This window comes from Saccostrea cucullata, unplaced genomic scaffold, assembly GCF_032062105.1.
Source record: "Saccostrea cucullata isolate Sc308-1 unplaced genomic scaffold, CSIRO_AGI_Scuc_v1 ctg219, whole genome shotgun sequence".
Classification (NCBI taxonomy): domain Eukaryota; kingdom Metazoa; phylum Mollusca; class Bivalvia; order Ostreida; family Ostreidae; genus Saccostrea; species Saccostrea cuccullata.
The window spans coordinates 141,694-169,262 of NW_026936054.1; the positions used below are offsets into that span (position 1 = coordinate 141,694).

General features: G+C 32.4%; 3 protein-coding genes and 1 long non-coding RNA gene across 10 annotated transcripts in view; 2 read left to right on the forward strand and 2 right to left on the reverse strand.

Moving 5' to 3' along the window:
• Window positions 1–27,569, reverse strand: part of LOC134244680 (medium-chain acyl-CoA ligase ACSF2, mitochondrial-like) — a 61,764-nt gene that overhangs the window by 19,405 nt on the left and 14,790 nt on the right. For 2 of the 7 annotated variants that reach the window (XM_062726937.1, XM_062726936.1), the window contains exons 6-14: window positions 26,118–26,165; window positions 25,797–25,914; window positions 24,519–24,614; window positions 22,378–22,526; window positions 22,106–22,274; window positions 21,477–21,584; window positions 20,471–20,619; window positions 20,032–20,173; window positions 18,078–18,188 (exon numbers count right to left, since the gene is read on the reverse strand). The exons of 2 other annotated variants lie outside the window; for them this stretch is intronic. In XM_062726937.1, the coding sequence (XP_062582921.1) occupies window positions 18,078–18,188; window positions 20,032–20,173; window positions 20,471–20,619; window positions 21,477–21,584; window positions 22,106–22,274; window positions 22,378–22,526; window positions 24,519–24,614; window positions 25,797–25,914; window positions 26,118–26,165 (1,090 nt within the window). Of the gene's footprint in view, window positions 1–16,897; window positions 17,716–18,077; window positions 18,189–20,031; window positions 20,174–20,470; window positions 20,620–21,476; window positions 21,585–22,105; window positions 22,275–22,377; window positions 22,527–24,518; window positions 24,615–25,796; window positions 25,915–26,117; window positions 26,166–27,569 lie in introns of those variants that run through there. 3 more of the 7 variants (XM_062726935.1, XM_062726933.1, XM_062726938.1) reach the window with 3 other exon arrangements.
• Window positions 357–2,805, forward strand: LOC134244665 (uncharacterized). Its single transcript, XM_062726916.1, has 2 exons — window positions 357–490; window positions 591–2,805. The coding sequence occupies exons 1-2, from the start codon at window positions 360–362 to the stop codon at window positions 2,143–2,145; spliced, it is 1,686 nt and encodes a 561-aa protein (XP_062582900.1). The 5' UTR covers window positions 357–359; the 3' UTR covers window positions 2,146–2,805.
• Window positions 3,239–7,362, forward strand: LOC134244666 (uncharacterized). The gene is made up of 2 exons (XM_062726917.1): window positions 3,239–3,290; window positions 4,766–7,362. Exons 1-2 carry the CDS (start codon window positions 3,274–3,276, stop codon window positions 6,804–6,806), a joined length of 2,058 nt encoding a protein of 685 aa, XP_062582901.1. The 5' UTR covers window positions 3,239–3,273; the 3' UTR covers window positions 6,807–7,362.
• LOC134244667 (uncharacterized) lies at window positions 13,334–14,675 on the reverse strand. Its single transcript, XR_009987268.1, has 3 exons — window positions 14,278–14,675; window positions 13,930–14,020; window positions 13,334–13,751 (listed from the first exon to the last, which is right to left on the reverse strand). It is a non-coding gene; the product is annotated as an uncharacterized LOC134244667 (long non-coding RNA).

Sequence of the window (27,569 nt, forward strand, 5' to 3'; positions counted from 1 at the left end):
TATTTTTTGAAGAAAAAAAATGAAGATAACAAGCAGTGATCGATCTAAAATAAAATCTTTAAACATTAGAAATACCCAGGTGTGTGCGGAGGACATAGAACACGGATATAAATCAGATGAAACGATTGAGGCAAACATCTGGGAGTCTGTCAATTAATGTCTCTATCAACAATATGATCCCAGCTTTACGCAAATATTAAACCAAGTTAGTATTACATTAAAAGACAGAATGTGAGATGTGTGTATTTAAAATGTCACCACAACAAACACTGCTCCTTTAATGACGTTTAATAAAAGGACTTGATTGAAATATAAATTCAAAAGGTATTTTAATATCCTCATTTAATATTGACAACAGCATGACTTTGGAAATTAAATTCAATGATACTTTTCATTTTAATTCCACTAAATGTCTAAAGCTAAAAATAGACATTAAAAATTTCCAGCAAAGTGTGTCAAGTAAAATGGATTCCGGAAACACGACACACAGGTATGAAAATAAAACATATTAGAGTAGAATACATTTTGAATATATTTTCAAAATACATAACTAATTATTTTACAATTAAATTATCTTATTTTTTCATCAGAAGAAGATGTTCAGAGAGTTTGTCGGAATCTGTTTTTATTGGCTTGTGTAAAATACATGAACTGGGAACCCCACAACAGTTGGCCATGAGGAGAGATATCATTGAAGTTATGAATATAGTGCAAAATTACCTAGAACCCAATAAGAGGAACTTTTTATGGTGTGGGAGTCACGGAGAAGGATTCAGATTTGTGGAATCTGATATGGACATTATGGAATGGCCAACTAATTATCGAGTGTTCTGGGAGAGGTCTCAGATCCAGTACAACAATACAAAAAGATTTGTGCCAATTCTAACGGACAGTTCAGAGAGCCCCCCAGGCTTCACTTTACTCTGGTTACATGTACCAATACCTGAAGCACATAGCTGTGTTCTGTTTTCAAGTTTAAGAATGAAGGAAAGATTATATATATCTAGTTCTAAATACATTGAAAAAAAATTACTGCAAGAGCCTACTTGTGTAAAACATGGACCATGCACTCTTAATATCATGGAAGTCCCCCGATTAGAGATCGATCATGCCCACAGTTTTGCTTCTGACCTTTGGCCTCCATCTGCCTCCTCATGGATTGACAGGTGTCACATGTGGCCCCAGCCTCATGTTGTTGATGATATAATCAGAAGCGGGTGTCATTTTGTCGCAATAGGACATAAGCTAGGAAATCATGAAAACAACGAGTGGAGAATATCATTCTCTTTGGCAGAACAAAAACTTGTGTTTTCAATGAACCACTGCCAATTTTTAACTTATGGATTATTGAAATGGTTCTTAAACAAAGTAATCAACTGTCAATTAAGTGAGGAAAGAAAATCACTGTGTTCCTATCACATAAAAACGGCTATTTTCTGGGTGCTTCAAGAAAACATAATTTCACAATGGACTCCACAAAATCTCCTGGAGTGTTTCTGGGTCTGTTTTAAACTCATTCTCAAATGGGTGTATGAGGGAGTGTGTCCAAACTTTTTCATTCCAGAAAACAACATGTTTCATACTAATATCCATGGTGGTTCACAAGATGCTTTATTCATCAGACTGTATACACTATATGAGAGGGGTTTATCGTGCCTGTTTCAGAGTCCTTCTATCAGGTACTATATCATGAACGAACTCTGTAATCCAAGACTCCCCTTCTGTATAAATGAAAGCACCTTGATGCATGATCCTGTTTTTGCTATGGAACTATTCCAAGAGATACATGAAAATGCAACTTTAAATACTCTAGATCTGATCTCTTTCATAAAAGCCTTGCAGAAAATAGAAAAATTGGCATATTCTCTACTGACAAATTATCATATTGTTATGTTACAAAACCTTTCAGCAATAATTTTACAGCAAACTGCCTTTTCATTTTATAATTTATTGCATTCAAGTATTTACATGTACAATGACAATAACAAAGAAATATATATTTTTGATAAAATATCCTGTCATATGTTGAAAATGGCAGCCAAGTTTGGTTGTATTTCTGCCAAGTTGTACCTTGCCATGTATCATTATCGAACATGCCGTTACAGAGAAGCTTTATCTGTCATAGAGAGGACAAAAGTTGGATAAGCACAGCCACATCTGTTATATGTGGTTACGTTTGACCTTGAAAAGTATACTGAGTGTGTTGGAGGACGGTCATAGTCAACAAAAATGAGGAATTCTGTCACAGACCATATCAAACTCAGCGGCAAAATAGTATACATCAATGAGTTAATAATAGAGCAACAGTCCGTTTTACAGAATGGAGAACATATATTATTCATCCCACCCAAAATTATGTTATTTATGCTTGAGTTCCTTGTATATTATAGACAAGCTGACACTGTTAATGCACAAACATCTCTGAAGAATCTCCAAGCCCTAGTGAACTATGATCAGAGAAAACATATACCCCCATTAGCCAGAGACATATCATGGCAGATCCTTGGGATTTGTCAACAGATCAATGGGGATTCCAATGACGCTTTATACTCATATCAACAATCACTAAGACATGGAGACAGTGAATTCATTTTAATACAAACTGCTACAATAATACGAATTATAATATTGATTTACAAACTGTATTTCAGTTAAGCATAGTTAATAAAAGAAATTGACTAGCATATGATAGTTAGATCCTGGGGAACTGTCGGGGATCAGCTGTCAGCTCGTCAAAGGATCAGAATGAAAATCAGCAATAAATCAGAAAATGCCTATTTCATTAAATACAAAGTTAACTGTTGGAGAAAAATTCAATTTTATAGCATAGAAGGGGTAGACCTATACATACTTATCTATTTACACAATTACATGAAGAGCGCCTATGCCATTATCAAATAAGCATTCTTTAGTAAATTGTCGATTATCAGTAACTTACAAGGGGCTCCCCTCTAACACGTGCTCTCCTTGTGACGATAAAAAAAATAATTTCCTAAGTGTTTAATTTTTTAAAAAACTAATTTTGTTTTAATGTCATTAGGAATAAACAATTAGATTCTTATCAACTGAAAACCAAGCCCTGTGATATTTTTCTCTCTTTATAGAGTAAAAAAAATGGATTCACGTATGAAAATATTATCTTTAATATGATAACACTGATAACAATGACAAAGGTGCTATTTATAAAGGCGAAAGGGGGATTTCAGGGGAATTTCCAAAAGCTAAATATAGATATTTTAAAAAAAAGAATAAGGCGGGATATGGCTAGAAGGAATGGATTTCAGCAACAGGTACGACAATCAATCTTTATGTTTATTGATGTAGTTTATTGAATGAATATGGGAAGAAATGCTCAACCGAAGTCTCTGAGCGATAAAGCGGAAATTGTCTTTGGGGGGTGGATTTCAATCATTTCACATTTTATGCCCAATATATTTTTTTGCTATTCATTCAAATAATGTCGCTCCAAATTTCTGTTTCTAAACATCCTTAAAAATGAAAAGTGTTACTGCCAGTTCAACGGATATTACAAGTCATTTAGAGTAAAAGTTAGACTGTAGAATATAATGTGATGTCACATGCTCAAAAATAGTTTCCGGGAACGTTCAGTTCGGGTCGACAAGCTAGGCTCTGAAAATATCCATGTACTCTTTTCATTCTTTTTATGAAAAAAATATTTAACTAGTTGCTGCCTGTTAATTAAATGACGGAAAAGGGTCTTTCCTTTATATTAGGATAATCAGTGAATTTTACATATAGCAAAATGAAAACATGCATCTGCCATATCCAACACAGGAGCATATGGCACAATGACATGGTTCTTTTATGAAAGTATTTCATATGGCAATATCATAACTAGTCAGCAATTACAGTACTAAATGATTAACATTTGTTTTAATGGGAAAATTGTGAAAACTGCAGGCGTTGGCAAGATAAAGATCCCTCATCGCTTAAAGTTGCCAAGTTCCGAGTAAAGGTCAAAATTTGAAGACATTCACTGATAAATGATGACGTCTCTATGTGCGTGAAGGATTCTAGAATGGGACGTAAATAAAAACACTATAAAAACAACCAATCGTCTCTCTTTTGACCCTTATAGTGAAAATTAACAGTCTAAAACCTTAGATTGCAATAATGTAGTCCGCTCCTTTTCTGTGGATGGGGCTCTCCAGAAATATCAGATGAAAAAAAGTCGGAGAGGGCTACATTATTGCAGCTACTATAGGCAATAGAAATAAGCTCTCAACATAAATTAATGAGGGACTCTAAGAATAAGGTTTTTATAGACTGTTGTCATTTTTTCGAATCCCCTTTCACTCCCAGAGTTCAAATAAAATTTCCGATAACGTATTGCTAATTACAGGACACTAACAAATGGCAGCGATCTTTTTTTCCAAAAGATGATTTAGCAACTTCTTAATATATGTGAGAAAATACATGTATATGGTGAAAACAAACAGTTACAAATTGTAAAACTGAAGAGGAATTCTTGGAATCCAGTTTAGTAAAAGAGCATTATTTATTGACCACAAATGGCCTCCATGGTGAAAAATAAAACTCCAAGCAAAGACTTTATTGCTAATATCTATCTTCTTTGTTGGTTGAGAGGAGATTGAATAAGAAAAAAATGTGACATGGAGAAAAAACGGACCTTGATAACAACAGTATTCACAAATTTTATTGAGTTTAGGTATTACAAAATATTTCAAAAAATTGTCATAAAATGAATGATTGATTTAATTAGAAGAATTATTATACTTTTCAGTGAAAAAAATATACGGCCATTGTCAGAGTATGTGTACGAAGGACTATGTAAAATATTGGGAACTCAACACCAGGTTGCCATGCGGAGAGATGTTGTGGATATTTGGAATATAGTTCAAAATCAGTCAAGAACAAATACTAACGAGGACAGGCTATGTAGTGGGAGCTATGGTGAAGGATTCAGACTGCAAAGTTCTGATAGGGACATAATGATATGGCCAAATCACCATCGAGTGATCTGGGACTTATCTAAGGCCCAGCATTATTTTACAAACGGATATGTGCCAATTCTTGCAGACAGTTCAGAAAGCACTCCGGGGTTTACTTTACTCTGGTTACCGATACCGATAGCACACGAGATGGTTCTGTCATCGTGCTTCACTTTGAATGAAAGACTTTATATATCTAGTTCTATGTACATATTAAACGCATGTTCCGTAGTAAATCCTACGTCCACTATACATGGGCCATGCAGCCGTTCTGTTTTTCAAGGATTTGAATTTGATAATGCCCACTGTTTTGCTTGTGATTTTTGGCCTCCGTCAGCTTTTTTATGGATTGACAGATGTCACTCATGGCCTAAATCTCATGTTGTTCGTGGCATTGTTAGAAACGGATGTCATCTTGTAGCAATAGGACACAAATTAGGGACTTATGAAAACGATGAATGGAGGATATCATTCTCTTTCGCTGAACAAAAACTTGTGTATTCAATGAACCACTGTCAATTTTTGACTTATGGCCTATTGAAACTGTTCTTGAATGAAGTTATTAACTATGAACAAACAGAAGAAAGTAAATTACTGTGTTCCTACCACATGAAGACGGCTGTTTTCTGGGTGATTCAACAAAATAAAATACCGCACTGGTGTCCGCAGAATCTTCTGGAGTGTTTCTGGGTCTGCTTTAAACTCATTCTTAGTTGGGTATATGAGGGAATGTGTCCTAATTTTTTCATTCCAGAAAACAACATGTTTCTCACAAAAATTCATGGTGAAGCACAAACACTGTTATTCCTTAGTTTGTATGAATTATATCAGAATGGAGTATCATGCCTCTTAAAGTGTTCCTCACTAAGGCCCTACATATTAAATGCACTTTATAATCCTAGAAGCTTTATCTGTTTAGATGAAAAAACTCGGATCTCAGAAGCTGAGTTTGATGTAGAACTATTCGAAGAGATAATTTTTAATGAACCATTGCCACCTCAAGATCTATCTTGTTTTATGATAACCATGCGTCAAATAAACCAATTGACTAATTCCCCCTTGACAAAGTATCAAGTTGTCATGTTACAAAAATGTACAGGAGTAATGCTTCAGCACACTGCATTTCTATTACACAATATGCATAAAAAATTTAAATTATATAACGACAACAAAGATGAGAAAAACAAAGTGATATATATTTTTGATAGAATTTCCTGTCATATGCTGAAATTGGCAGCTAAGTTTGGTTGTATTACTGACAAGTTGTACCTCGCCATGAATTATTATCGCACATGCCGCTACAGAGAAGCTTTATCTGTGATAGAGAGGACAAAAGTTGGATTGAAACAGCCACATCTGATGTATTTATTTAATACTGACATACAGATATATAGTGAGGCTGTAGGTGGAACTTCATTGTCTACAAAATTGGGACAGGCTGTAGCAAGCATTATCCTTCTTAACAAAGACAGAGTTTATATCAATGAATTAGTTTCAGAACAACACTGTGCTTCACAGGCAAAGGAAGGGGACGGGTTACTCATCCCACCTTTTATATTGTTATATATGCTGGAGTTCCTCTGTTTTAGACGTGTTGAGATTCTAAGTGCACAACTAGCTCTAAGTAATCTACAGATCCTAGTTCACTGTGATCAGGGGATACATATCCCTCCAGAATTGAGAGACATATCCTGGCAGATCTTAGGGATCTGTCAACAAATTACTGGAGACCTCCAGGCTGCTCTGTATTCCTACCAACAATCACCCAGACAATATCCATTCCATAAATTACACAATGCGTCAAAGGAAAGAATACAGAATATCATGATTTAATGAAAGTAATATTAACCGTTCAAAAATCGTGCTTGTAACGTGATTTTTTATGGTTTCATGTTTCTGTGAATTTTAATACCAGTTTTGTTTTACGTAATGAACTTATAATTTCATTATTATATAACATTGATTATCATTATTATCATCAATGAAACATTGGAGATAACAAACAGTTTTCAAGTTCAAAAGTCTATAAAACGAGTTTGAAAATTATGTAAAATTTATTTAGTATACTATGGGTAGACTATTACTTATTCCTCTTTCTTTATCTCACCCGCTTTTCAATTTTGATAAAAAAAATTCTCCTTTAAACATTTTGTATTTAAAAGCATATTTTGCCTTACTTTTGATACCGTTATAATTTTCATTTATGATTGGGTAAAAAAAATTAACAAAAAGAGCAAAAACCAACCTTACTTACCCCCTAAAAAGAAAAACGTCACGCGCTGTAAATAAAAAAAATGACTATTTTATAATAATAAAAGTATATATAATGATTTAGTTGTTCTCATGTTTTAGTGTTTTTGATTTTAATTATTTAATTTAGCAAATAAAGTTTAAAGCGACATTTCACTAATAAGCTTATGTTTTAAGCCATATTGCAATAGTTAATCTGATTTTTATCTGATGTTTTAAATCAATGTTTCATTTGTTATTCTTGTGTTTTAATGCAATATTTCATAAATTAATATAATATTTTGATGCAATATTTAATTATTTGATGTGATGTTTTAAAATTATATTTTATCAGTTAACATAATGGTTTAGGCCTAATACAATATTTCATCAGTTAATAATCTGGCGTTATAAACAAATATTTCCTTCGTTACAGTGGTTTTTTTCAATGCAATATTTCATTAGTTAATCTGGTGTTTAATACATTTCATTAGTTAATCTGATATTTTAAACTAGAGCAGTCCAAAAGCGGTCCCAGCAGTCCCAGCAGTCCCAGCGGTCACAGAAAGCAGTCCCAGCGGTCCTAGTGGGCGGGGCTTATAAATCTAATGGGCAAGGCTTACATATAAATGGGATTGCCAATAAACAATGTCACAAAAATGGCAGTTGAAAATGATTCTGAGTAATATCAAAAAATGCTTACAATGCTTATGTGAGTCATTTCTGAACAGTGCACGCATAGAAACAAAAAATTATAATTATTGAATGAAGAAAACTTTCACACCAATTTATAACATAAATATTTAAACACAATTATATGGTATATTAATTTTTTATCATAATAATTCATTTTCTATATTTTCTGTGATTGTGATTGCAAACTTATATTTATATACAAATTAAATTTGAATTGAAAATTTGAATATTATTCAGTCATGATTATTTTTACTGACATGTCAATTTAATTTATCAATAGTTTCTTTATGTAATAGAAAACAGTAACAATCAGTTTTAAGACTGTTTTATATAAACATTTAACTGTATATCTGTTAATCACGAGAATGAAACCCTCACATAGTATTCAAAATTAATTAATCCCGAAAGAAATTTATACACATTTATTGAATCAAAGATTATCATCTTCAATATAATAACACTTAGAAGATATGGAGATAACGAACAGTATTCAATATCAAAGTCTATAAAACAATACAAAATAGGAGCAGAGCAAACACTGACCTCCAAAACATCAGAGGTGGGATCAGGTGCCCTGGAAGAGTGAGCATCCCCTGCTGACCAGTCACACCCGCCGTGTGCTCCAGGTCATGATCGGGAAATAATGAAAAAATCTGTCGTCAATTCAGTGTATATAAATAATGGAATAACAACTAGTATGAAAAAATTAAAGTCGGTCAACATTTGACTCAATGAATGATAAAATGTATTGCTGACTAACAAATACATATATTTCGGAAATATATGTTTAGCCCATTGTATAAAATAACATAAGCATGTTATTCCAAATAAAACTAAATACCCCGGTACCTCCTCCTCAGAAAGACACTCATTTACTCCTTCAGAAGAAATGCATAAGCAAACTGATTTTTACCTTTTTACCATTGTCTTCTTGGATAATTTATCTACACACCCATATATGGTATGCATGTGTTTTCTTTTATCTGCGTAAAAAGCGTGAAAATGCTTGCCGAGTGGAAATGTCGAATTCAATCATTATTTTCTGGAGAAAGTGTAAATAAGTGCGATTCTGATGGGGGGGGGGATACTGAATGCAATTCATAAGTTAGATACCTACTAAAATTTCATTTTTAATTAAAACACATGTGCGTAACATTTTTATTCAATTTCTAATTGTTTTTAGAACACATTTTTAGTATGACCCTTCGTATACTGGAATATTGCAGATCCGATGATTTCTCCTGTACTTGTTTTTTTTTCTTCTGAAAGGTGTTTTTCACAAGTTTGGGAAATGAAACAAGTTAAACGTTAAAAGTGCTGGCCAATATTGTTGGTGTGACAAAACATTAACTTTCTTTTTATCCCCTTTAATCTACTCTTCATAGTCTGTGAGTTTGGACGCTGTCATGAAGATATTTAATGTAGTGATTTCCTCCTTCTTGCTCCTTCCACTCATAAACCTTTCAATTTTTGCAAATATTTTGCTTTCTAGACTCTTCCAGAAATTGAAATTAATGCCCCAAAATGAATTTGAACAACAAGACCACTTATATTTAAGAAAATAGCATATAAAACTCTTTTTGTGCTCTTGCAATTCTTTGCTCTTTTCAGCCCTTTGCTGTTTTGTCAACTGTATTTCATTGTATATTTGTTTTGAGGGTTTAAAGCAAAATGGATTCATGTTTCATTATTTGTTTGAATTTCAGACAAACATGGATAAGTACAATTTTTTTCATTTTTTTTAAATAATTGTTTAGATATTCCTACACGCTGTCGTTTTCACTCATTTTTCAAAATATTTGGTGACCTTTGAGCATTAAACTTTTTTTTACTATCAAATGTTTCTTTAAAACAGTGTGAAGTATCCCCAAAATGATGTCTCTAAAATATTTCATGATTATTAAAGTCAAACAAACTCAGTGATAATTTATTGATTTTTCGCAAATATACATTGGTTGTTGTTTGTCCTTGTAGCCAAGGACGGTACCGATATTTAATGTCCATTATATCATTTTTGTTCATTGATATCCGCCTGCTCATGTGTGTATAAAACGGGCATTGGTTGCTGTAAATTTCAGTTAATATATCTTTGGAATTCTTCATAGGTTTTACAGCAGCTTTAATGAGCGTTTAATTTCAATCTATAGTTTACTGATTCATGACTATTCATTTTACATGCAGTGTCTCGAGTAGCCCTTGTTTTCCAGCTTCTCACAATGGAATTATGCGATGAATAGTGGTCACATAAACTGTTATCAACTCATTATAGATTCAATAATTAGAGAAAGTCAAGCTTAATGGCAAATGATTTCTATGTTGTATGTCATCGGGCTGAAGACATTATTTATTGAACGTCCCTCGTATGCTGGGCCCCCACCTTTCAAAGTATGACATGACTAATATTAATAATGCCATATTATGTTAATTGATCATTAAACCGCTTCAATATGTGTGAAAAAAGCATGCGTCTAAATGATAGAGACGATAGTCGAGAATATTTTGAAAACTTATAGTCGGGTGAAAATCGAACAAAAAATGCCCCTTTTAAACTTTATCAATTTCTTAAGTAAATGTTGGATGCATAAAATATAAACTGAAACTAGACTCATGCAGTATCTGTTTTCAGAAATGTACATGTATTTCAGAATATTAAACACGATCTGTGTAGATTACGTTTTATGCGATAAGAAAAAATCGATGTTCTAAAAAGGGACCTGTCCTTTTTTCGATACTAAATGAGAAGCAACTTTATATATTAAATATCAAAAATATATATTTTTACAAATTCACTTTATGGAAATAAATAAATAATGTATCCCGTAATTCATAAAGGGAAAGAACATTCTGACTGACAATCTTTTTAATGTTTAGATAACCTTTAACTTTGAATAACTTCTCCCACCTCAATCCCCATACCCCAACACTTAAATGCATATGTATAGAGCAGCACGGTCCTCCAGGCTGCAATAACTTGCACTATATGAGAAATTCCTCGACAGCTATCCGGACAAAAGTATTAAATCTAATTCAATTGAAAGTTCCAAGCAAAACATATCAGGGAAAATGAATCGAAGGAACAACTGACATTGGTACGAATTCATGTAATCATGTCACATACACACATATAATTTAATATGACGCTAAAATGTATCATTATATTAGAAGAAGAATATGGAGATAACGAACAGTATTCAATATCAAAGTCCATAAAACAATTCACAATAGGAGCAGAGCAAATACGGACCTTCAAAATATTAAAGATGGGATCAGGTGCCATGGAGGAGTGAGCATCCCCTGCTGACCGGTCATACCCGCCGTGTTCTCCTTGTCATGATCGGGAAAAAACAGAAAAATCCGTCGTCAGTTCAGTGTATAAATAATGAACAATTTGTATGAAAAACGTCAGTAACCATTTGGCACAATGATAAATTGTTTTTGCTTACAAGGTCATTGGATCGACTATAGAAATTACGAAAGGATGACTTTCGACACTGCTAATAGTCTTATTCCATCAAATTGCTTGTCAATAATTTACCTTTTTTGTTTTAGAGAGAGAAGAATGCAGACTGTGTTTATGGGCGTCAATAAGATAGTAGGGATTCCACAACATGTGGCCATGAGGAGGGATGTAACTAATTTCATAAATATGATGCGTGATAACTTGGAGGGACTTAATATAAAACAAATGTCGTTTGGAAATTATGGAGAAGGATTCAGATGGAAAGGATCTGATAGGGATGATATGATTTGGCGAAATAATCACCGAGTAATCTGGGACTTATCTCAGACCCAGTATTACAAGAAATACGCATGTGTATTAATTCTTGCAGACATTTCGGATAGCCCACCAGGGTACACTTTGCTTTGTTTAACAGGACGTTGGGATTCAGATTATCTGCCAGCGTACTACCGATTGAATGGCAAATATTATATATCTAGTTCTAAATTCAAAAAAACTTTTAAGATGTCAACACCTTTGTCTAATTCTACTATATATGGTCCATGTAATCTTTGTGTTTCTGGGGGATGTGAATATGATTATGCTAACTGTTTTGCCTGTGACTTTTGGCCTCCAATTGCCTCCTCATGGATTGACAGATGTAATTCATGGCCAAAACCTAGCATTATCAATGATATTGTTAGAAATGGGTGTCACTTTGTTGCAACAGGACACAAACTTGGAAATCACGAAAACAATGAATGGAGAATATCTTTCTATGTTGCAGAACAAAAACTTGTGTATTCGATGAATCACTGCCAATTTTTAACCTACGGATTATTGAAATTGATTTTAAATGAAGTAATCAACTTCAAATTAGGGGAGGAAAGAAAATTACTTTGTTCCTATCATATGAAGACAGCTATTTTCTGGGTTCTCCAAGAAAATAATATCCCACAGTGGAGTCCCCAAAATCTCCTACAGTGTTTCTGGGTCTGTTTTAAACTGATTCTCAAATAGGTGTATGAGGGAGTACGTGTGTCCTAACTTTTTTATTCCAGAGAACAACATGTTTTTGTCTAATATTCATGGCGATTCACAAGTTAATTTATTCCTTAGACTGTATACACTATATGAGAGGGGTGTATCACGCCTGTTACAGAGTCCCTCTATCAGACCCTATATCATGAGTGCACTCTATAGCCCTAGTCCTACAATTTGTTTAGATGAACACACCAAAGTATCTGAAGTTAAATTTGATAGTGAGTTCTTCGGACAGATTTGCTTTAAAGATACACTACCAGGCGTAGATCGGAACTGTTTAATAATGGCATTGAACCAGTTAAAACAGTTGACTGGTTTTCCTCTGTCCAGATATCAAATTGTCTTGTTACAAAACATACCGTTGTACTTTTTCGAAAAACTGCATCTTTTATATATAATTTGCATACCCATCGAAAAATTTAATAATATAAACATCAAAGGAGACAAAATAAAGCTATGTACATTTTCGATAAGATTTCCTGTAAGATGTTAAAATTGGTCGCCACGTTCGTTTGTATTTCTGAAATTTTCTATCTTGCCATATCCCAAACAGAAAAACAGCCTATTGGGATCATGCTAACGACTCATGTGTAAATCATGGTTTTGATATGATTTCGGTATAGGAAAATTTCACATGCAAATGAGCTAATGGATCATGGTTCCTAGATGATCTGTTAAACTAAACAACTAGCAAGAAAACCATGATCCTGGTATGATCTATTTTAGTTAACAACTCGTATTAAAACCATGATCCTGGTATGATCTATTGTAGCTAACAACTGACGTATTAAAACCATGATCCTGGTATGTTCAATTGTAGCTAACAACTCGTATTAAAACCATGATCCTGGTATGATCTGTTGTAGCTAACAACTCGTTTCAAAATCATGATCCTGGTATGATCTGTTAAAGTTAACAACTCATAGGAAAATTCTACTTCTTATAAAATTTTACTAAACACTTTGATATTTGCAATAAAAATCCCTTTAATATTTGATATATAATTTCAGTTACCAAAAATTAAAAAAAAAATTATACGCATATGTCACATGAACCTGACGTCATATAGATATAATCCCAACAAATAATCTTCCTTATAATCAGATGACAATTTAAATATTAAACATTATCTAAACTATTCACTGAATTTTAAAAGAACAGGATCACAGAAATCCATTCTTCTTAAAGAATAATCCAGCACTAATTGAAATCACTGCTTATTTATGATTCTGCAAAAGCATATCATTACAACATTTGTTCACCACAGAATCAGCAGAGTGGTGGATCTATTATTCAGAATCACAAACACTGAAAAGGCTCCCAATGAAGTAGTCTATCCTCTGATATAAGCTCTTGATTTGTGTAACACCCTGAAAAGAAACGCAGAGAAAATGGTATTTATTTATAGATCAACATAATTATCATTATCTGTAGATCATGAAAATATGAAAAATTCAAGTACATTCCCCATTTCATTAATGAAAAGAATTAGATTAATCACCGAAATAATAATACATGTATTGTTAAAATGTAATATTATTTACGTACACAAATTTTGTCTTCACCAAAGGCGGGTCTTTCAAATGTGGTAATTTGAATGCAACTCAGATGTTAAACATGAAGATGGAACTGATAGTAGCTGCAAAAGAATTTCATTTTTATAAATAAACATTTTATATAATGATTAACATTACAAATGTACATGTACAACAAATATTTGAATCAAGGAGGTCAATTTGATGCTTAAATAAGTTTTCAATTCAAATCTATGTAAAGCTTTGTTATAATGTCTCTTCTACAAATATACAAAGAAAAATTAAACCATGCACTATAGCTGGTTAGAAGCTAGAAATTTGAAAAAAAAAATCAATAAGAAAATTAATGAATTATACTCACCGAGTAGAGTTAATAGTCCAGCACTTATGTTTATTGCTTATATGATGAAAAGTCTTTTCTTTTAAATCGGAAACAAGAAAACGCGCACATCTTGTTTATCAGAATTCAAATTCTGACCTAGATAAGCTGCAAACCACTATACTACAGCGTGCTGCCCAGCAGGAGAATTGCATAATAAGGTTACTATAACTCTGAAACTGACCAGTGAGCCAATCTTAATCTAATGCCTCAAAGTTAGATTGGGAGTGGATCGCAAATATTATATGAAGAGAAAGATTTTAATAAAATCCTAGCTGTGTTATTTAAACAGTATACTTGTGTGCTAATTTATTTATGAATTATTGTATTTATTTATTTATTTGCCATTTCATTCAACTTTAAAAAATGATTGTCTTTGTAACTACCAGTACATGCTGTGTGCATTCTAATTATTAAAACTTAATTTTCCTGTTCTCTTTAAATTCTAAATATGGCTATTATTGATGTATGTATGCATGTTGTTTGATTCTCCAAGCTAGAGTGAATTTAAAGTTTGCATTTTCAACTATTATAGATGACAAAGTTAACAAACCATATCAGGATCATACAACCAATTCTGACAAAGTTAACAAATCATATAAAACTCATGATTCTCAAAAGAGAAGTTAACAGATCATGTGTAACTCATATGGAGTTTAAAGACAAAGTTAAGATCGAAACCATATCAAAATCACGAACTTTTAGCAGTTAAAGTTAACGAATCATTTCAAACTCATGTTCCTTTGTTTTCTAAGTTATAGGCACATGCCAGAATCGCAAGAAAATCACAGCAGACTCATACCCCAGAAACAAACCACATCAGGATCATACTTCCTAATTTGTCATCTATGATTTCAGTATGATCCATTAAATGGATCATGTCTAAATCATAGTTCAAAACCATGAATTCGTGAGTTTGATATGATTTGTATGTGACTTTGGCATGATTTGTTAAGAAAAGTTTTTGTTTGGACATGTATTATTATCAGACATCCCGGTACAGAAAAGCTTTGTGTGTTTTAGAGATGACAAATGTCAGAATGATAAATCTGTTTCTCATGCAAAATCATTTTATTAATAGTGAGAGGCAAGCTATTGATACAGACAGGTATGCAGAAATTTTTGGTGGACTTTCGTTGTCAACAAAATTCAAACGGACCATAATAGAATTTGTTTTACTTCACACTGGAATAATATATTATCGGTGAACTAGAAACAGAACGTCGTTTTGCTTTACAGTACAAAGAACAAGTGTTGTTTATTCCACCATTCGTATTCTTAAACATGTTAGAATTCCTGTGCTGCAGACATGTTGACACCGTACGCGCAGAATTAGCTTTAATTAAGCTACAATTCTTGGTTTAGAATGATCTGGGGGTGGAAATGTACAATGCTAATTTACGAGACATATCATGGCAGATCCTAGGGATCTGTCAACAGATTAATGGTAACCTTCAAGCTGCTCTTTATTCCTACCGACAATCACTCATTCAATACCCATATAATAATTTACAAACAGCTACATTGAATAGAATAGAGAGTATCATTATCTAGTCATGATATTATTATTAGGAACGGTGCATGTAACATATTGCATGTTTTTAAAATTTGTGTAAAATCATAGAAATGTGGGCGTATTTATATATATTAAATATATTTATTGAATTTTTTTCATTTTTACTACATGTTTCTAAACAATTTAATGATGTTTTTGAGAATAAAAGTTAGGCAAGTTTTTGTGATCAGGTGGATTGAATTGCTGAACACTCTCTTTGATTTACTATTGGTTAAGAAAATTCAATGGTTATTATTATGATGTACTATCAAATCAAATCGTTTCTTTTGTAAAATAAGCGAGCCATATACTGCATATTTTGCGATTCCTGATTAAACCACTAACTCGCACAAGGTATTTTATTAATAATTCATAGCATTTGTTTACAGTTTTCTTCGTAAATAAACGACTTAGATTATCAGTAATAAAGTCAATATGTATTTACTTGTCATATGCAATGCATTACTATGTATAAATTAAATAATTATATTTAAATATAGTTATATGTTTTTTGTACAATCACCTTAAAGAGGCTGGGGGGGGGGGGGGTGGTGGTGGCAGCCATTTTCAGACTATGGTTAATTTGTTGACCCCCAGCCTCCTTAATAATATGCTATATGTGAATAAATATAGAAACTTACATATAATATATATACGGAATATATACTGAATTCAACATCTTCGGAAATTTGTCCATCGTCAAGGCCTAAATTTTTCATGAACATAACATAGATTTCAGGATAAAAAAAATCAAAATTTTGATATTTGTTGTTCTCACTTTTACAGACTTGCAGACTTGTGGCCTTAACACATTATTACTACTACAATCCAGAAAACAAAACACTAGTTCAACAAGTGCTAAATGTAATTTATTAATTTCCTTTTAAAAAAGTTGCTCTTTCACTTTAAATTCGAATGAATAATTTATGAAAGAGGGGTGGGGGTGGGTTGGGGGTGTCAGTACTCATAATAATAGTAAGACATCAAACAAACTTCAATCAGAGTATTCGAATTGGACTTTTGTCTCTATCAATAAGAAAACACACAAAACCTTAATACAACCTTTATTTTAAACTACTTTCTTCTTTTCCTCATACATACGTTAATTGAGATGACATTTTCTCAAATGCACATCTGGTTCCATACATACCATACACAATGTACTTATAAAAAGTTTGCATGCTTACTTTTTCTTAATTACAGTTCTAAAATTTCTCAAAAAATGTAACAAATATCGAAGTAGTGAATTGAATATCACACTCAATATAACATTCGTAAATGATTGTAATTTTTAAGTACTCCGGTTTACACAATATCTGTTCACCAGGTTGATAACTATTTTATGGCCTCTGCTTGTTTAAGGACATACACAACGAAATTTTGAACACTATTTTTACTAATTCCTGTATGATTAAGGAGTTCCAAAAACTGAAGGACCATTGTGCAATTTTATGACGCTGGGTAATGCTGTACATCTTTTCTGAATAAAATTTTGAGGAGATAGAAGGTTAAGCTATTGTTTTCTTAATCTTTCTTTCAAAAAAAGTATTTTCATCATTTGATATCTCTACAAAAGATACTGGTAATATAATCCTGATTTTAGTTTAAGAACATCTGATGGTATTATGGACTTTGGATTCTAAAAGAATATTTCGGCAAATTTTAAGTTGAAAAGGTATATATTGTAAAATTTATGTACATGTACTTTGCGTATGACCTTAAGACTATTAGTGTGGTCTTATGTGTTCAAGTCCAAGTTTCTCCATGGCAACCTCCCGGATTTTGAATTTTTGGACTTTCCCTGTTACTGTTAGAGGAAACTCGTCAACAATGGCGATGTACTTAGGAACCTTGAATCGCGCAAGCTGTGAAAAAAGACTTAAGTCATACAAAATTCTCAAGCAAAACTATATATAATAATCCTTAAAAATTCATAAATGTACAAAAAGCGTCATTTAAATGGAAAAATGATATATAACAAGTCTACAAGCTTATAACAATATTTGAAATATAACAAGCTTCTTGGGGCTTTAATTGCATTTTCTTTACAAGATGACTCGATTCACTCTTTTTTTTTTTTTACAATTTCCTCGATTTAACTTGTTTGCATTTGGCCTTAATTCACCTTTTCTTTACAATACAGTTTGATTTACCTTTTTCCTTTCAGTGGGAAATATTCACCATTTCTTTATAGTATAATTTGATTTACCTTTAAGATAATACTCACCTTTTCTTTACAGTAGGACTTTATTTCTTCCTCTGTAACAGTCTGGTTCTCTTTAACTTGTATCCAGGCACAAATCTCCTCCCCCAACCTCTGATCAGGAACCCCTACAACCTATATATAGAACAAAAACACTCGTCAGGATGCCCCTACAATCTATATATAGAACAAAACAATTCGTAAGGATACCCTACAACCTATATATAGAACATAATAAAACGCCCTTAAGGAAACCCCAACAACCTACATATAGAACGAAAACACTCGTCAGGATACCCCTAGAACCTATAAGGAAAACCCTGAAACCTAAATATTGAACAAAACAAAAAACATTTGTCAGGAGATCCCTATAACATATCTATAGAATAGAATGAAACCACTCATCGAAAACCCCTACAACCTATATATATAGAACAAAACAAACAGTTTTCAGGAGATCCCTATAACCTATATATAGAAAAGAACAAATATTTTTGTCCATAAATACTTACAACCTATTTTACAGAACAGGACAAAGACGCTAATCGGGAGACCCCTCAACCTGTATACGAGGGGTGATCAAAAAGTTCGCGAACTATTTGAATAACTTCCATAGAAGAAACAATATTTGCTTACAGTGTTGATTATATTTTAAATAAATCCTCTCCAATTTTAATGCACATCAGCCACCTTTCTGTGCATGCGCGAATCACGTGATATTGGCGGTCACGTGTCCCCCTCCATAGCGTTCTGTCACAGAGGCCGAAAGATTTTTCTGAGCTTTATATTTCTTTCCCTGTAAGTTAATTTTCATAACAAGAACAGTTCATTTGTCAGAAATGGTCAAATCTCGGCAACAGAATGGGTGGATAAGAATACCCTTTCCAAAAATAAGCATGGCGACTATTAATACACAAAACTTCTGTCTCGAGAGAGACGTTTATTCAAGATGGATAGAGAATGGGTGCCTCCTTTTTGTCATATCTAATATTTTTAAATCTAAAGTAAACGATATCTTAGCTATTTAATAATTATACAATTGTTCAAATATTCAACTAGTTTTCAAAGTGTAAATTGGAGTTCTTTGATAGCAAATAGATAAATTAAAAACGCATATCTTTTCAAACTTTCATTGGGCAGTAGGACAAGTATCATTTTTAACCATCTGCCTTCCTTCACTAAAACGATCAATCCAATCATTGATTGAATTTATAGGAAGTCATTTGTCTTAATAAACTGTGTACAAATTATTATATGCTACGGCAATGGAATTACTAAGATATGCAACAAATTGTACAGTTGTTTGTTGAACTAGTACGACTGAGACAACCATTTTTCGTCACAAGTGACCTATATAGTGATGTCATTTTCACATTGTGACGTCACAAACAAGGAGCAAAGCTTTATTCAGTATATGCTATTTATAGAACTTGTGTATGGCGATGTGTGTACCAAATTTCATTCTTTTCTGAAATGTGGTTTTGTAGATATACAGATAGTTCGCGAACTTTTTGATCACCCCTCATATATACCAGGAAAAACAAAAACACTCGTCAGGAGATATTTACAACCTATATATAGTACAAGAACAGAACAAAACGCTCGTCGGAAAGCTACATAGAACAGAGCTGAACACTCGTTAGGAATTAATCTCATCAATAACTGAATCCAAACCAAAGAAATAGAAAGTTCTTTTAGTGATCAACCAAATAAAACTAATTGTTATTGATGTCCCCTACTCCTCAATTTCAGTTTATTTTAATTCAATATAGAGGCTTCTCTTCTAACCTGGGGAAATATTTTGATTTAGCACTGAACCAAAACTTAACATCTGGAAACTTTGTAATTGTATTGAATCAAACTTGAATTAAACATGATTCTTTTCATTATTATAATACAATATAATGAAGCTTATGATTTCAATAAAGTATATCTACTCATCAATATCAATATAGAAATTTTGAAAAATCAAAATTACCTGCACGTCCTTGATTTTGGGATGCTTATAGATGGTTTGTTCTATTTCAGTTGGATAAACGTTTTCACCACCTCTAATGATTAAATCCTTAATTCTGCCCACAATTTTACAGAAGCCGCTTTCATCAATTTCTGCTATATCTCTGTTAATCAATATCATATTTTATTTCCTTTCTGCTACACATGCTCATTTCCTTTATATTTTTTTCCTTCTGATTATAATTAAACTGTCTTAGCTGATCAAAAATATGAATAAGTGATAATTTGGTTCATTTGAACTTCATCTATTTGAAAAGGAATATTGACTATTAAGGACTTATTATGCTATACTAAACTGTTGATTCTATCCTGAAATGTTGTTTAGTAAGAATATTAAAGATTTAACAACGTTTCAGGGAAGACTCCTGAAACTGACTTCTCTCAGAATGATGTATCCTTACCCGGTATGGAACCATCGGTCAATGGCGATGACCTCCTGTGTTTTTGATGGTTCGTCCCAATAATAGAGCATCGTGTTGTATCCCCGAGTACATAACTCCCCCGGTGTGTTCACTGAACAAATGTCACCGTTTTCCCCGATCACTTTACACTGGAAATATATTGATACTTACATTATTTTTCTCGTTTTTAAGCACTAATTTAGAGCAGAGATAAGCTGAATTTATCAAACAAGTTTTAAAAGTTATAACTATGTATATAAAATCATAGGCAACCAAATACTTTAAAAGAACCTTTTTGGATAAAAAGAACTGCAAGACACTTGATCAGAACTTTTCATTGTAAGGCAAAACGTATTTCAAACCGCTTTTGTCTTTACATTTTAAAACATTTGCAAATTTATTTTCCTCTAAATCATTTAACTGTACACACAGCTACCCTGAATTTGAAAGTAAGAAGATGTGGATGAATTATCAATTAACAGTAATTTCTTTTCTATTCATATGTTGATTTGATATCCAGATAAAATTTAAATCGCAAGCTATTAACAAAGTTCTTTCAACACTATGCAGCTATTTTTTTGAAACAGGGCAAGCTTTTGACATACAAGTTGATAAAACAAGAATATAAATACAAGTACAAGAAATTTAAAGTAATCATTTCGTAAGCTCTTGGGTCGATACAGTGAACTTGTCAGCAAATACAATTGATCATGAGTTTAACGCTGACTGACGTTTTCCATACTAAATATAAGGTCATTATTTACACATTAAACAGTTTATGGATTTAACGTTTTTGTCCCAATAAAGAGAGCAAAAGGCGGGTGTGGCAGTCATCAGAGGATGCTTCCTCGTCAATGGCACCTGATCCTACCTCTTACGTGTTTAGAGGCTTGTGTTTCTTCTGCTTCTTATGGATATTTGAGCTTGCTTACGGCCTGTTATCTCCACATTTTATTCTAAAAATGTCATCTAGTTGTTAACAATTACAATCTGTATAAACACATACCTCTACATGACTCTGGGGTTGACCCACGGTGGTTACTCGTTTTTCTGGTTCATCTGTCGGCAGGCTTTGATGGGTGACTGGACTAGTTTCAGTAAGTCCATAACAAACCTACAGAAACATATCAGAAATATATCAAATAGATATTTTGATCAGTATTTCATATTGAAGTCATTGGACAATTATCTAATACTGGAACTTTTTTATCCACATGGAATGAAAAAAAACTTAATAAGACATGCAATGCCTAACGACTCAAACATGAACGAGTGCTTCTTTATTCAATAATAGAAATATTCTCTATTATAAAGGAATAAAAATTCTGGTTTTTTTTTTTTTTCAATAGAAAAAATGACAAAATGCATTAAAATGGTTCATAGAAAATAATAACAAAATATGTAATTAATTTGTTGAATTTATGAAGAAAAAAAATTATAAACCAAAAGATTGCCAGTTTCTACTGATTTTGAGAAACATTCAGTAGTAATGTTTATATTTACATTGTCAATTTACACTGATGTAATTGTTCAATTCATATTTTTTTTTACTTTGATATGAACTAGTATATATGATACTATCCTGACATTTATATTGTGTGTTTCTCAGTCGTTGATGTGAAATTTCTAACTTACTGTGACTCTGTCCATGTTCATCCGACTAATGACCTGTCGTAACGTTTCTATGGGACATGGTGACCCTGCCATGACCCCAGTGTACAAAGAGGATAGGTCAAAGGTGTCAAAGTCATGATGATTGAGCATGTCTATAAACATAGTGGGGACTCCATACATAGAGGTACATCTAGGATGGAACCAGGGAGGTTAGTCACAGAGAAAGGCATTAGAAAGGTAAGATTAAAGGAATAAACATTACATCTCAGTTTTACAACTGACATGACCCTTACTTTTCCTCAGCAGCTGCTTTGAGTGTTGCACCCGCGTCAAATGTCTGAGAGGGATAAACACACGTAGATCCTGCCGTTACATTACAAAGGCTGCCCAATACCATTCCAAAACAGTGGTAAAGTGGTACTGGCATACAAATCCGGGTGTCCTGTTTAATTGTAAACATAACAAACATTATTACAGAGGCTGCCCACTACCATTCCAAAACAATGCTACAGTGGTACAGGTATACAAATCCTAGTGTCCTGTTTAATTGTAAACAAAACATCGTAATAAATATATTAAGCACTAATTAGGTCTTTCTGTCATTCTCATGAAAATATGAAAGGCTGTACAACTGCATATCTGAGAAGTGAAGTTAAACCAATGCGGTTGCTAAAATCAAAAAACTTTAAGAAACATTTTGGAATGATTATTCATTATCAATTCATACGCATTCAACTAAGTAGAAGTGAACAAGAATTTCAGATAAAAAAAACATGATCAGAGGGTACGGGTCCCACTGACAAAACAGGCCTTTGTCTGTAAGACTTATTATATAAAATGTATTTTAGAATAATTTGGATTTTATTCTACAATTGAAATCTAACTTAAACTCAAAAATCCCTTTTGGAAGAAATTCTTCAAATCATATGTCAGTTTTCAATACTTTTAATATCCCGCAGAACCAAAGTGAATTTGAATCACCATATGTATTTTGGATTCCAAAACTTCAAAAAGTCCTTAAAAACAAGATACAACAGTAGTGAAAGTTCAACTTCAAGAGTACTGTGGAACAATATATTCAATAGATGGTGTAAATCAGATATGGATACTTAAATATGACATATTTGGCATTTAATTCATCGTGGGGAATGGTTGTTTATACAAAGGTGAAAAGTCATAAGTTTTTAAGCTGTTGATAATAGAAAGGAGAAAAGTCGTACTAAGTTTTTAAGCTGTTGATTTTGGTAAAATCTTTAATTTCAAATTGTACAAGGAAGGACATAGAGATAACGAAAGGATTCAGTTTCAAAGTCCATAGAACAATACAAATTAGGAGCAGAGCAAATACGGACCTCCGAATGGAACGGAAAAATCTGTCGTCATTTCAGTGTATAAATAATGTACTAACAATTAGTATGAAAAACGTCAGACAGTATTAATTGTATTGGCTGACAAGATCATTGTACGTGTATGACCATAGAACTTACGAAATAATGACTTTAAATGAGATTGCTGATATTCTTGTTTCATCAACTTGCTTGTCAATAATTTACCTCATTTTATAGAAATTGTTCATACGTAGAGCGTGCTCTTGCGTATCGAATTACCTGAGATATATATACTCCGTATGCAGGTGATGAAGGTATATTGCTATACTCCTCCATGGCACCTGATCCCACCTCTGATGTTTCGGAGGTCCGTGTTTGCTCTGCTCTTGTTGTGTATTGTTTTATGGACTTTGAGATTGAATACTGTTCGTTATCTCCATACCCTTCACATAAGTAAGGGAAGTTGACGATAGAAAAGTTAGTCATCACGTTTATCATATAGCTTGGTTGTTAGATTACCATTAATGTCTTTTTTAAATAAAATATCCAAGTATGAAACAGATGTGTTAGACTTCCAAAAGTTCTTTGGAATTTCTGAGTATCAACATGATTTCTCGAATATATTGTTGCACGGTGGTTTTTCTTTCACTACTGTCAATATCTTAGTAAGGAGTAAAGAAAGAGGCTTCGTTGAACATTTACTGGAACCCGCAATGTACTAGAAATGGTTCTTCAGGATATTGAAAATATTCAAAACTTACATATGATTTTGAAAGATATCTTCTTTAGAAATAGAACTATGAGTATAAATTGGATTACCACTTGTAGAATTAAATCGAAGTTAAAGATAGTCTAGAGGAAATCAAAGAAAAATCAATAAGAAACATTTTAGTGAAATAATTTTAGACATGAAATTTAGCAATGTTTTTTAAATCTTCAAATTTGTTCTGTCAGTTGCTGTTCACTACTATATAGTTGTACATATCTTGAAATAAGGAAACATAAACTGTCACAAAGTATAAATATACCCATGTTATATAAAAGAATACAAATTAAAAACTCTTTTTATCATTTTTAAGAGAAAACGAAGAAACCTGTACACATACCTCTTTGTCATAGTTAAGTCTCTTAGCCACAAAATAACTGTTGTTTACGATGTTGTGGTGTGATAATGTGGCTCCCTTGGGATTACCTGTTGTTCCCTAAATCCAAATCATTTGTTACATAAATTTATCAGTAATTAGCTAAAATAATTAATTTAAAAACGTAGTGAATTTTTTTTTGTACAACAAAAAAGTGAGTACATTTTCAGGAAGCTATAATAGTACATCTAGAAATTTTAAGGTCAAGCAAAATACCATTAGAATGAATAACACAATACTCGTATTATTTTGTATCCCTAGGTAAAACTCATAATTATCCACAATTTTGTCGGCAAAAATCAACTTCTCGTATATCTATCTTATTATATTTCTCATTTTGCAAAATGTAGACAGTCTAGTATTTTTATATTTTCTGTTTTAATTCAAATCTTGAAACATGATAAAAAAAAATATCAGCTTTCTAATTAATAGCAGTAAATTTCTTTATTTAATCATTAGATTTGAAAGTCCTAGGACCAATAATTAAAACATACTGTAAACCAACTTTTAATCGCGACGACTATATTTCGCGATTTACCGGGAGTTAACTAGTTCGCGACGATTAATTTTCGCGATCAAGCCTTTCTGGAACTGTTTTCAATAGAAAAAAGAGACTTTAAGGACCCGTTCGCGGCGAGAAATATTCGCGATGAAGAGTCTCTCGCGAATTTCGCGAAAAATTCTCGCACGCGAATAAAAGTTGGTTTACATTATCTTTATATATTCCGCTTGAAAAGCAGAAGGGTATATGGTAATCAGCATGTCCGTTCGTCCGTCTGTCTGTCCGTCTGTTACGCTTTGGGGTACCCATCTCTTATCCCCAACTCCTCTCATACCACTGAATGAAATTTGATGACTTTCACAGAATCTTATTACATATTGCAATTGTACATCTCCTATTTTACTTTTTGATCCGACACATATTTTGGGTTCCCCATAACAAAACATGGACACTGGCATTATATTCATATGTGAGGTGGGGGAGGGGGAAGGGGTCATCAAGTGAGTTCACTGCTCATAGTAACTCTAGTTCTGAATATTTGTTTTTCTACAAATTCTTTTTAAAAATAATAGTTCTTAAAAGGAAAAGGAATGAAAGATGAAAATACACTCTCAATCAAAGTTTTTTTTATTGAACATGTATTCTACACAAATAAAAACAAAATTTATTTTCTCTTTGCTATGAACATGATAGATTTTTTTAACATGTATTGATTTATGTTTGGTTAATTATCTACTCACAGATGTAAATTGTATGTTGATTGGTTCATCAAACTGATGTTTAGTCTGTAAATTCTGGATTTCTGTTCGATCTTTGTTTGTTCCTGCCTTCATCAACTCATTATATTTGATTGTTCCTCTATTCATAAAGGAATTCATACACTTACAAAATTAAATAAAAATAATATAAAAGGTTGTTAAGGGTGAGAGATTTCTAATTCAGTAGTAAATTTTTATAATAAAGTGTTTGACTTTATGTCCAAAGATTGAATATTAACCTACTTCCCAACATAAATTATTCTGGAATCCCAGAAAGAATATTTTATAATGAGGATAACTTACGAGTAGGAATTATTTCCCATCATAATAATGTGTTTCAAATGTGGAAGCCTACAGAATAGAAAAGAAACTGTTCAAAGAGGATTAAATTGATACAAATACATCAACTTATGTTAATTTAACCTTTTGTATCATACACTACATTTCCTGTGAATTGTTGAATTCATTCTAAAATCTTCAAAAGGTATTTTTTAATACTTTTTTTAATCCGTTAATGGTAAAAAAGGCAAAAACCATTACCAAATCATATTATCATATATGAATATAAGATTTTAAAAGAAGTATTTTATAAGTTTCAAAGAAACTTCTTTTTTTGTGATAATATTAAGATATATCACAGAAATGTTATTATATATAAATCAAATAAGTTTACAAAAGTTGTCTTGATCTTTCTAATGAAATAGGCAAAACATCCAGATATATTCACCATTAAATGTTATATGATGTATGTTCGTAAGCAGCTTCTATCAAGAAAATAACACTGTCAAGCAATTTATAACTAAAGCTTTAATATTCAATAGAACATGATAGAACTATATATGACTAAGGGTTTGCTATTTTAGATTAAGAAGAAAAGGGGACATGGAATACACAACATCACCAAAAAGTATGACCTTCTCTTAATACCTGCTTTAGAGAAGTCTTTCAAAAGATGAATACTTACTACATACAATGATTAAAAAAGAATTAAAAATCAAGGCAAAAAGATATACAATATTAACAACATAAATACATTTACTTAATTTGAAAGAGACATAATACAATTGGAACATACAAACAGAAACAAAAACCATTAAAGGCCGGCTAGCCGTGCTAGTTACTGTTGAGAAAAAACAAAATTCACATTTAAATAAGAATACCATTCAGTGTCGTTTCAGTCAAAACCTGTACGAGGTAACAAATTGTAAAATAGAATTATTTGCTATTTTTCATAGATGAATAATATTTGCTTCTGTATAATCAAGATGATTAGTTGCGCTGTTAAATCTTCAATACCCAAATAAGGTGTTAACAAGAATTACTGTATAGGGGATTAATTTCACGGGTTGTAATTTTCACGGTTTTCTCTCATCGGATACGATCGCGGTTTCTTGAATTCGCGGAATTCTTATGTTATTGAAGTTACCTCCCTTGTCTATTGCCATCTAATCCATAGCTACATGTAAACGACATTCATCATTGTTATGTCTTTATTTCACGAACAACAGGGTAGGTTAATATAAAATAGTTAGACTTAATAAATAATTTACGATTAATTAAACAGGTGCAGTTATCAAAAGTCCTTTACTATAGACGTCAAATAACGTTCCTTTATTCTGTTACGATGAGTGCATGTATACCCCAAGATCTTTAATTTAATACATCGCGGCGAAAAACCACTGGACGGTAATAAATGTGTTCTTGTAGGTCGACGAAATAATATCCTTCCAAATCTTCAGTAAGTTCGATAGTTAT

Excerpts from the sequence above, each read along its gene's own strand:
- LOC134244665 (XM_062726916.1), top strand. The coding sequence starts at position 360 with ATGACTTTGGAAATTAAATTCAATGATACTTTTCATTTTAATTCCACT. Across the intron at positions 491-590 it reads TCCGGAAACACGACACACAG|AAGAAGATGTTCAGAGAGTT; the intron begins GTATGAAAATAA and ends TTTTTTCATCAG.